At 32.7% G+C, this 12,410-nt stretch overlaps 1 protein-coding gene across 2 annotated transcripts in view; it reads right to left on the bottom strand.

The window, feature by feature from the left end:
• CSMD1 (CUB and Sushi multiple domains 1) overlaps positions 1-12,410 on the bottom strand; it is a 1,056,650-nt gene that overhangs the window by 103,127 nt on the left and 941,113 nt on the right. For both annotated transcript variants that reach the window (XM_039715657.1, XM_039715658.1), the window contains exons 42-46: positions 11,850-12,038; positions 7,608-7,785; positions 5,776-5,921; positions 4,275-4,355; positions 4,014-4,127 (exon numbers count right to left, since the gene is read on the bottom strand). In XM_039715657.1, the coding sequence (XP_039571591.1) occupies positions 4,014-4,127; positions 4,275-4,355; positions 5,776-5,921; positions 7,608-7,785; positions 11,850-12,038 (708 nt within the window). The remainder of the gene's footprint in view (positions 1-4,013; positions 4,128-4,274; positions 4,356-5,775; positions 5,922-7,607; positions 7,786-11,849; positions 12,039-12,410) is intronic.

The raw sequence follows: 12,410 nt of genomic DNA, 5'->3' as shown, positions 1-12,410 counted from the left end.
ATCGATATGAAATTTACCACTTGAGAAAATCTAAGCTGCAAAATAAATTACATGTTTGAGCCCCAAAATATATTTAATAATCAATTATTTATAAGTAAACCCCATGAATATTAAAAGTAGCTACTGTAAAATAGTTTGGAATGATAACAGGAATAAATACTAAAAACATGCTTTAGGCATATCGGAGGACATAAGTAATCTATTTTACATCCATTTTTAATAAGATTGTTGCACATGCAAATTCCAAATAATGTTATTTGTTAAACTTGCATAAATTCATGCACAGAGGCAATGCCTACAGAAAAACAACAGGAAATAACAACTATCTTAATGTTACACAGTCACATGTAATTGTGCGCAGCAGGGAAGTGTCATGAGAAGGGTAATTCTGCATGGCAGCACAACACTTTCATCATATACTAGTTTTGAGAAACACTTTCCTTAACAGGCTTTTGCAGAAATCTGTTTTAAGGTTTTTGGGGAAGGCCTGACCAAGCTTCTTAATGCTAATACTATTTCTGATAGCCTCATATTTGATTTTGCTTTTTATTCATAAATATTATCATCATATTAGGACAATATTATCACTTTATCCCTCTGATTTAAGTGCTTTGAGCCATATTATCTTACACTGAATACCCATTATCTGTTTAACTAGTATCTCAATTTTTGTGACCAGTACAGGAATATTTTTTTCTGTCACAATGCTGATAATGCTTTAATGTGCATCTCTAGTCTTCCCTAACAGCAACTAAAACATGAAAGAAATTTGTAGCAAGAGTATAAAGGTATAGGATGAGAGCAGTGGCTCCAAGTGTAGAAACAGAAATGACAACAGTTCAACTGCTTTTAAGCATAAACCCATTCACACTGAAAATAGGTACTGTAGGGGTGCCTAGGGCTCAGCATGTTAGAAAATACCTGGCAAGTTAACATAGTACCAAACATCTTGAGAAAGCCTATCCTCAGACAGGAAGGGAAAAGTAGCTGGAAGAAAACTGTGGTGTGTTGTGATTATAGTTGCTCTGGAGGTCATTTCTTGAGAATGATGTAGAACTGGTCATGCAGATTCATTTTTCTTGCCCGTCAGATATGTCATCAGACTCATATATAATATCCTAGAATTTGGCCTTCTATCATATAAATATATTTTTTGACTGCTACAACATAGTGGCACAGCTCAGGAAAATGGAAAGTGCTCCTGTATCTTTAAAAAATATGAAGCTGAACTAAACAAGGACAATATGAACAATTTTAAACTACAGGTAAAATGTAGAAATATGAGAAGGCAGTTCAAAAATTAGTTTGAAATACAATATGCAAATTGCATAGCAAGTAGAAAATTTTTTTCAAGCTTGTGAGGATAAAATAGTTTCTTATAAATGCTGTTCCATCCTTCATCACTCCTAAAGAAATAGAATAGAATTGGACAGGGTGTTGGGAAGGATGGGAAGAATGATTAAAATATTAAAAATATTCTGGTCTACAGAATCATGCCGTAAGTATGGTGAATAGAGACCAACTTGTTGCTGATTTTTTTCCCCATAAGAACTGGACAACATGGAAACAGCAGGTGCCAAGTTCAAAGCAGAAAGAGAAATAACTTCACATTTTAAATAAATAAATTGTGTAACTTTTTGCAAAAGAATTTGTGGATTTGAGGCATTTACATGGGTTTGAAATAGGATTGAGTAATTCTACTGAAGAAACAGCCCTACAGGATTCAAAATATAAAGAACATTGCTGGCTTAAGAGTGGTTTAGCTACAGCTGGGTTGAGGCCTTAATTAACTGCATGTTTGCAGTGATTTTCTGTCCTGCACTAGAAAATAATTACTGGTGAGTACTAGATATGGAACGCTGGGTATATGTTCTGGTGTACAGAATTTCTGGTCTGATGCAGAAATAGGTATTTCCCCCTTCAGATACTTAGGTTTACAAAGTGGAACATGTGTACCTTCAAATATTTATCTATGAGTAAAATCTATAAAGTCAGTAATTAAAAGCACAACTTTTAAATTATCTAGCAATATTTCCTGTGGTTCATAAATACAAGCTAGGGTTTTATAATAAAATAGGAATTACATTCAACTTTTATCACCATTGTAATACCGGGGAGGCTGGGATAGAAATAAAACCAAGTAATTCTACTTTCCAGAAAGGAAAATTAAATTTATATAAACATACAACTTGGCTGAAGGAAGGAAATCAGGTGCATCCCAATTTACCTCAAGAAGTTCCTCCCTTAGGTCTGTCCAAAATAACTGCCAGAATCTTACTCTAATGCTGTCAGTTCTAGTGTCTACTCTCTCTGAATCACTCAATGGCACTTTCATTTTTCCTAATCAGATTACTTCTTTTGATGTCATCCTTGTAACAAAGTTTTGCTGTATTCACAGGATACAGCCAGAGAAAGCACAGCCACTCACACAGCATTTGCAGGAATAGTTATGGACGGCTAGCCCTAATCAGAAGTTCCTAATATCTCTGTAAATTTTACAATAACTGTTCAGTTTACTTCAGGCTTTCACTTTACACTCTAACTGACATTGTCAAGAGTTAAGTTACTGCTGTTACTGTTCACTAAAAAATGAAGTCTGGATTTGCAGTACAATCATCCTATTAAAATATTACATTTATAACAGAGAAACACATTGATTAAAAAAAACAAATCCTCAGAAACATTAATATGTATTCAGTTATCCTAACAAGAAAGATATAAAAGTACACAATATTCCCATTCATTCTGCATATTTAATGGTGAAGGTCCTGAAATGCATAGTGATTCTTTTCCACTCAAAACAAAGATATGGAGTCCAATGTCTAAACTCATGGCAGATCCAACTAATTGTATGCACAAGACAAAAAAGGGGAGGTCAAAAACCCACTTTACCTCAAGCATGTGTGTTCATACAGATAATTAGATGCATAAAACATAATAAAATTATCAATAAACTAATACTTTGCACTATGAATTCTTTATTAATTTTTAAATCATTAAAGTAGAAAACCAGGGTAACAGGAAGAAAGATAAACATACAGCTATTATTACAGTGTCACAAAAATTGTTGAGCTTCCACTTGTGCATATGGATGTTTTCACCTCATGATATGGAAAATACTCCATCCAAAATTACGTATTATAGATCAAAGTTAAACTTGTATAATACAGAAAAGAGAAATTCTGTTCAATTTTTGATTTCCTTAAATTTTAATGATAGCATGTTGTCAGTAACATTTTTTCCCCCAAAATTTTGAGATACTACAAGATAAAACTCTACAGATGCTTCTTTGATTATTTTGCAACATTTCAAAACCTTTCTGTCATCCACTATTTAACAAAATGAAATAAAATAAAGGAAAAAAAAAATCAAACAACATATTTTGACAAAGGTTGGAAGACTGAATACAAATTTCCAAGATAAACTCATTTTCCATGAAGATGAGGACATTATATAAAAATGTGCATCTAAAAATCATTCATATTAAATTTTTAGTTCCTTGTTTGAAATGCCGTGTTTATGAAAACAATATAAATAGGTTAAAGAGATTTATTACTTTGAAAAAATTAAATTTGCCACATATTATTTTAAAACAGCTTTTACATATGACTCTGTTATACAATGTCGCCATAATTGTCAAAGCACAGAGAATAATTTCTTATTTTATTTTGAAAGCTTAATTTATTTTCATATTTTTAGTATTCTTCAAAAGTAAAAATAAATCCATGGTTTGTTATGAAGCAACATAGAATATTTTAAATTAATTTTAGAAATCAGTGTTTCAGTAATCATGGAGTCAAATAGTTAAAATCACTTCTCATTGGTTTTAAAGAATAAAATTTCTATATGGAATTCTTAGGTCTGAATATATAAAAACATGTGCATTTCTCAGATATTAAAGAAGTAAATGGAATATTTTCTTTTAAGGATCAAGAAAACGACAGTGCCAAAATTTTGGTGCTTTGTTTAGGATGCATATTAATGATATACACACCATGAAAGTATGCATTTACCTTCACAGGATGGAGATGATCCTTCAAACTGCAACTGTGTATTCAGTTTGCAGGTTAGTATATCTTGTCCAACAAGGGTAAAACCAGGATGACATCTGTACTTCACAAAATCTCCTGAAAAAGGTATTGAAAAAAAAGTTAAATCTCAAAAAATCCTTCAAACAGAAGTATATAAAAATCTCAGGTGGAAGATGAAATTGCTTAGTTTATTTAGAATTCAAGTGAAAACAGAAGAAAGAAAAATAAATACTATCTTTTTACCTATTTCAAAGTCATCATCTTCTGTAAACAAATCTGCATGTGGAACTGTGGGTGGAGGCTGGCACTTCCTGAGCTGATAAGCTGCAAATTTAAGCAAAAAAAAAAAAAAATTGGTGTGCTAGGGAGTATTAAAGAAAATTCATTTCATATTCACACTTCCCAAATTAGAAGAGCTGTACTGAACCTTGTGGTCTCTCAGTTACAACATTTTCCAAGTTAAATGTCATTATATGACATGAGCATGGTGAGACACTGGAACAGGTTGCCCAGGGAAGTTGTGGCTCTTGGGAATTATACAAGTCTAGGTCTAAACCTGGTCTGGTGGAAGATGTTCCTGTCTGTGGCAGAGTGGTTGAAACTAGGTGATCTTTAAGGTCCCTTTAAATTTAAAACATTCTTTGACTCTTTAAACAAAGTCTCTTCTCTGCTTTTTAAATTTGTTTCAATAAATTGTGAGTAATCTCATAAGAAAGGTGACCACTAAAATGACTGTGTTTCTAAAATGGAGTAGAATGCCTACAGCAGTTGAAGAAACCCTTTGGGGATTGAAAAAATTCAAAACAGAAATAAAGATTGTGATGAGAATGCATATCATAAAGAAAATTCTCCACTTCAAGGAAAGGAATTACTGTCAGAACAAAATCCTCAGACAGCTTCACAGTTCTATCCACTTCAGTTTTTGCTTCTCAGATTAAGTGCAGTGGATGACCATGTATCATGACCTTGTTTTAGGAGAAACATACAGACAAGAGAAACATTTCAGATTCTGAGTACCAATTTGATGCGGACTTCCCCATGCAAACAGGCATCTCACAACTCTCTTTCTGTAACATTTATTTGGTCTTTGTGAATTCATTCATTGTATATTTTTAATTTAGAGTCCAGAAGACTAATAATCTTCCATTTATTATACACATTTTGGATGACTTAGTCCGAATTAGAACTAGAATTGTAGTTCACCTTTTCACTTCTGAGTTAGATGCCTAATTTTCACCACCTTTAGCCCAGAATGTAAATTTGAACAAAGTATTTTGCTGCATATCAGTCTTTATGCTACTGTTCAGCTCTACCATAGCACCCCAGAAACTCTTCTGGTGAATAATTTTAGTAAAGAAAGTTAAATATTATTGCAAAAATAGGCCAAAGTAATGAAAAGAGTAAGACCTTAATATGAGATGATAATAGTTAACATTAAAGATAGAACACAGTTTATTAAAAGTCCCAAATTAACGTTCTTCAGATTTTTAATATGTAATTTTAAAAACTCATAAGTACTGTTATTAAAAAAAAACAACAAAACAAAACAAAACAAAAAAACCAAAACAAAACAAAACAAAAAAAACCAACCAAAGAAAAAAACCCCAAAACCATAAAAAAACTCTCAAACAAACAGCAAATCCATGAGTCTTGGTAAGTCAGGAAACCACAAATTTAAGAAATATATTTAAAATTCACTAAATGATTGGGGTAATTTTAGATTAAATATATAAAGAAAACAGACCATGAAAATTGAGGACAAAGAATCCTCCTGTTGAAAAATCACTGTGAAATTTGAGGAGGACTTGATTGGTAGAACTGTAAGCTGTTTCCAGAGCTGTGTTCCCACTGAAAACTCCTAGCTGAGGTGAATTATGGTCAGGACCATCCCTGGAATGCAAAACATTGAAAAGTTAGCTGAAAAACTGATGTTCTTAACATTCAAATTAACAGTCTCTTTTCTCAGGAGAGCAGTTTAAATTTTTAATTTTTGTCAAAAAAGGCTTTTTCCTAATGATTTAAAATGGGGGGGGGTTTTTTTTTTTTTTGTGTTTTTTTCTTTTTTTTTTGGTTTTTTTTTTTCCCCCTAGCACACAGAATATTCTTTCCAACTTCAAACATGATTTTTTTTTTTGAGACCAGGTTACTTGCAATAGTTTTTATATTTACATGGGCCAGAAATGTAGGGGTGGCAAGAAATTTTCAATGTGTGTTCCTGCCAAAAATTTTCATGTACAGATCAGACGTAAAAAAAAGTTAAAAAATTATGTAATGCTGTCAATACACCATTTGCTGTAATGCTGTCAAAATTTCTAACATTTTGACCCAGGTGTGACAAGTCTTCAACTTGTAGTTAAAACACAGAGTTGTGGAAATGGCAAGTTACTCTGCTATTTAAATAAATTCCAAAGATTCAAAGGTATATCCTAAGGGGGAAAAAAACCCCAAAAACTGAATGAAAAAACTTTTGCAATAAGTTATTTTAGAAGGCTTGAGATTACCTAGAATGTCTCCGGAAGCTACTAATTTGATCTTTTACTGTCTTGCAATGAGAGGTATATTTATTCACCTCAGCTGTATCATTGAAAAGCCAAGCATTATATATCTACAACCTGCCAGGGAAGACAATCCATGATGTATTTGACACTAAGGCTTACATGTAGTGCAAATAACAGAGGCAACCAAATGGCTGCTCAGAAATAGTTGCACATCTCTATAAACTGTCTGAAAAAAAATCACCAATAGCTATAGGAATGGTGGGCTAGCTGGGAGATTGGAGCAGCTGACTCACACAGCAATAAGTTACATCCTATATTCTGTGCAAACCTCCCTTTTTCCTGAACTATTTGTAGCATATTTGAGAAGTGACTTTGCACAGTATGTGGGGTAAGGACCAGGGCTGGACAAAGATGACATATCCAGCACCTTCAGCATTACCTATGCCTGCTTAAGTGCAGTAAATCTTTATGCAAGAATTTAGAGAGTTCTAAGTCCTCCTCCTTCAGAGAAGGTCACAAAATGAATGGGCTTGTGTGGAAAGAAATACAAATTCAGAGAAGAGGAACATGTAATATGAAGCTTAAAAACAGGGAGGTACAAGGCCTGAAATTCTGGGTTAGAAAATATAAAAGCATGTCTATCATGCATATTGAAATATTAAGAAAATTTACAAAAATCTTAATAGATAAAGATAACGTTTAAAGATGTCAGAAAATTTTGCAACAACTAACACATATTGCCTGTTTGTTCATGGAATGCATAATTCAACATAGTGTAGATTATTACATCATTGACCTCACATGGCCTCAATTTAGAGAAGAGAGAGTCAAACAAGATATGATTCATAACTGAGTCTGATCTTCAAAGTATTTTGGAACAGTATTCTTAAAGAGTTCAGACAGAGATATTTTTTTTCAGATAACCTTAGAAGTTGTTTTATGCTGTTCTTCAGCATATATGACAATCTACATATATGACAATCTAAAGAGCAATACTAAGAAAATCTGTAGCTTGGAACAATGAGACTTGATTAATCAATCAGAAAAAATTCACTCCTGTATAAAAAAAAATGCATACCAAACTGCAATGTAGTCATTCACAGGTTCAGTCTGAAGTAAGGTAAAGTTGATATAAATCCCATGGCCTGGAGATACAATAATTAACCAGGTGCAGTCCTTTGAATTTGGGTATTCATCTGGAAATCCTGGGGAATAAACTGTACCATTCTGAGCAGTTACATTATAGCCACAAGGAGCTGAAAAGAAAACAAATTTAAAAAAATTATTAGTAGAAAATAGTTTTTCATGTTACAAGTGGATTATCAAAAAGCTACCAAATTCTTAAAGCTCCATAAGACAAGACAACCTAAGTCTTAAAGACAGCCTTTTCCTTGGTTGGTTGCTTCTCAAAAAAATACTGACATTTCTAAAGGTAACTTATGCTGATGTCTTTAAGGTTTCATTTTTCAAAATTCATCAAAATCTACTGGTAGTATTGTTTGCATATAATTCTTGAAACTAAGTCCACACACCATTTAAAAAGGGGCACCTTTTGTTTGTATTCAAGATTAAAAACCAAATAATTAAACAGGTCCTGCATGTTTCCATCCAACTGAACTCCAACTGAATGGGAATACAATTCTGGAAAAATAGGCTGATTGTTCTTTCACTAGTCCAAAACCATTATGCTTTATTTCTGACAGGTTTGAGTCATTTTCAATGGTGATTCCCTTGCAGATTGTATGCTAATTATCCTTATGACAACGAAAATGGACATACAGACACAAATTTGTGCACACTTGCTGAACGAAGTCTATAGCCAAATCAAAGTTATGAAAAGGTTGACTTTATTCAAGGGTAGCAAATATATGTTAATGTGCTCTTTTGAGTCTCAGTTTGGAATAATTGACTGAATATGGATGAAAGCATATATTCAAGTAGACACATGGCCATTAGTGTAAATTAGTGAGTCTCACCCACTAGAATGAGACCTTAATCTCATGTATGGGCATTCAGCCTTGCTCTAGAACATTTCTCTTTAGCTCTTACCATTAAGCTTATGTTATTACTGTCAGTGTTGCTGTGACTCTCCTTCAGACTCTCTTCACTTCTTTCTCAACTTAAGAAGTGATGGAAAATAAAAGCATAAAAAATGATAAAAAGAAAAAGGAAAAGACAGGAAGGGAAAAGGGAAAAAAGAAGGAGGACTGATAAATGCAAAAGGATGTCTAATTTTCTGTATGGTTTAAAGCTACAATATTGTTGTGGTAGAAGATCATCTGGCTAATTGATGAGCAGCCCTTTTTGAAGGAGTTCTTTTAAAAATCTCTGAATTTATAAGATAGGCTAAGGAGGCTTTAACTGCTTCACTTTCTTCATCCATATCAGTACTAACTTGTATGATGCATTTGGCACATTTTTGGTCTGGACACAATCCTGTGCAATGTGCTCTAGGCTGATTCTGCTTGAGCAGGAGGTTGGACAAGATGACCCACTGTGGTCCTTCCAACCTGACCCAGTCTGTGATTCTCTGAACAGAATGGCACTTTGAATTTTTAGTGGCCAACAAATGAAACCAGCTAAGGAAAATGAAGGGTTCTGATTCCTGGTTCTCTGTAGAGGCCAAGGGTATCTGACACTGTCTATCAGCTCTAGGAGTTGTGATGAAAATGTGACTCAAGTCCATTTTTTACTATTTCCTAATCCCCTACGTTCATGCCATGATCACTTTGTCTGGTCTCAGAAATCTACTCTGTTCTCTCCACATCCACAGTACTCTATGTTTACAACTAAGACTGCTTTGATAATTATGCTTAGTACAGGGAAATACACTTCCTGAGACTAATATTAATTTCTAATTAATATACAGATTTTTTCTGATTGAAGTTTTATATTTAAATATATTTTGAATTTACTACCTTTTTGAGAGGTTTATTAATGTTGTTATTGATTGCATTCATTTTTTATTTTCCCTTCATTATTCTCTAATACTTAAGAAGGAATGCAGATTGATTGTATCTCAGTAAAGACAGACTAATTTTTCTTATCATGATTGATAGCCATGGAAGATCAATACATTTTGTCAGAAAAAAGTGTCACAGCTAACAAAACTCTAGTAAAGTAATACATCCAGCTGTTACTAGGCTTTCTCCAAAGATCTTTAAAAATCGCAGAAAATATGACATTAAACAGAAATAACTGGTTAGATTTCACACAAGATAAATATAGCTTTAGTGTGAATCAGCAATTTACTCTAAATTAATGATGTTGTTATGTTGAACTTTGAATGACAGACATGAAGAATCAGAGATTTCTGAAACGAGTAAATGTATAATCAAATTTTCTAAACTATCAAATGCTAACAGTAGAACAAATTTTGATTTATAAATGAATGAATGCCATACTATATGTTCTCATACCCATTTACACCTAATTATGTTGTGCATGGAAAGACAGTAAACATTTTTAAAATTCCACCAAAAGATACCCAAACCCAGTTAGTCATTTAGTGTAAATTGCATATGTCATACCAAGACATCTGTGGTAAGTCAGGACAACATGATTGTACATGAGTAAAGTCATAGAGCATGACTGTATGACATGATTCTACTATGATTACTTGAGCAGAAATTAATCTAATTTTCTTCCATATACAGATTCTCAGCCTTCAAAAGTATATGCAATCTTCTGTAGAAAGATTTTTATTTAAACTTCCAAGAAAACTGGTCATAGGTAGGAAAAATTATTTAATTAATTCACTGATTTCTCTTGCAGATCCGCTATCAAATTACAACAATCAGAGTAACAATTTGTTTTCCCTGTAGAAAAAAACATTTATATGTCATAAGAATAATTTCAGCAGTATTAGGTGGAGCTTTAACATACACAGAGGAATTTTTCACAAAACAAGTAGCGTGCTAAGTGAGAGACAGGAAACTCCTAATGCTCAGTCAAAACAGAAAGCAACCTGCTGTTTAGTCAGAAATGGTTCCTATAAATGCACACAACCACACACAAAACAGAGTTGCGTGCATTCCTCAGCTGTGTGGAGGAGATGCAGATGACTGTGGGTAGGCTTGGAAGTAGTATTCACATGCACAGGCACCAGGCCAAATGTACATTGTGAATTATAGAAATGTCACTAGCAGAGAAATGCCTTCTTTGAGTTAGAAAATTATGATAAAACCACTGAGAAAGTAAGAATTACTTTTTCCTTGTGTCATTATAAATATTAATTCAATTCTTACATATCCTTTCTAAAAACATATATTATTTACTCTTATTTCATCTAAGAAAACAGGAAATTCTGATTTATATCATAAAAATCTGCTTCTTCTATTAACACCTTCATGTATTTTAGGAAATATACTTCTATAGGTAGTAAAAAGGAATAAGAAAATATAGAAGGCTGCATGCCCTTTGGTGCTGCATCTATATCACTAAAATGTAAGTATGAGGAGTTGAACTTTGGCTAGGTTTCTAACAAATTCTAAAAACATCGACTGTTAACATTTTACACTTTTATATGAATTTTTAATTGATATTTCAGAACTTTATCATATGTTTAACATGAAGAAAAATATTACATATCTGTTTATAGTGAACTTTTAGCATGAATAACTTCGTATTTTCTTCCAAAACATTTATGATATCATAAAAATCTGCTTCTTCTATTATACAACTTCATGTATTTTAGGAAATATGCTTCTATAGGTAGTAAAAAGGAATAAGAAAATATAGAAGGCTGCATGCCCTTTGGTGCTGCATCTATATCACTAAAATGTAAGTATGAGGAGTTGAACTTTGGCTAGGTTTCTAACAAATTCTAAAAACATCGACTGTTAACATTTTACACTTTTATATGAATTTTTAATTGATATTTCAAAACTTTATCATATGTTTAACATGAAGAAAAATATTACATATCTGTTTATAGTGAACTTTTAGCATGAATAACTTCGTATTTTCTTCCAAAACATTTATAAAGGTGTCTCTATAACCTAACTGCTTTTGAATAAAAGTATCTTCTTGAAATAGTCTTTCACATAGAGGTTAAGATAATTTCTGGCAGCATCATGAATTCTCATAGTCAATACAACTGACAGATATTAACAGGAACAATAAATCACTGTGGAAGAACATGATTCATAAAACATTTATTATTTCTAAAGTCCATAACATTCTGCCTTTATCTGCTTACACTACAGATTAGGATAAAGGCATTTCAGAAGAAGCTGCATTATGTACAGGCACACAAACAGGTAAACAAAAATCAGAAAGTACTGTGAGTTCTGAAGCAAAGGTACTACCAGAAAGTTACCTTCACATCTGGGGAAATGATAGTTCCAATTTCTGTTGATTCCATGTTGACAAGTGAGAACAGGCTGCCCCCTCAAAACATATCCAGGATAGCATTCAAATGATACTGACTGTCCCACACTGTAATCTGAGTTGACTATATAGCCATTCAAAAAAGGAGGAGGATCAGGACAGTTCTGCAACTCGTAAGCTGGAAGAGAACAGAAGTACTTTTTACTGCTTAATCAGCTCTCAACACACTAGGAAGTACACATTAATAAAAAATCTGTAATGAAGATTTACCGGATAGTAGGTAAACACTGGAATGCCAAGGTCCAGTTATTCACAGATTAACACATAAGAAGAAATAAATCATCCATTTGGACTGTACAAAAATATTTTAGTAATGTACAACAAAATCATTCATTCCTTAAACTTTATGAAATACAAGATTTGGATTAATTGGATTTTTAATATATATTAAACTATGCCCAAAAAACATGTGACCTAAAGAAATTAAAAGAATTAATGAATGACTTTAACACAACAGAACACCATAAAGATCTAAAAAAATTAGAAATAC

Source organism: Passer montanus, unplaced genomic scaffold, assembly GCF_014805655.1.
Source record: "Passer montanus isolate IOZ18808 unplaced genomic scaffold, ASM1480565v1 scaffold34, whole genome shotgun sequence".
Taxonomy (NCBI): Eukaryota; Metazoa; Chordata; class Aves; order Passeriformes; family Passeridae; genus Passer; species Passer montanus.
This window is presented reverse-complemented; position numbering and strand designations above follow the sequence as displayed.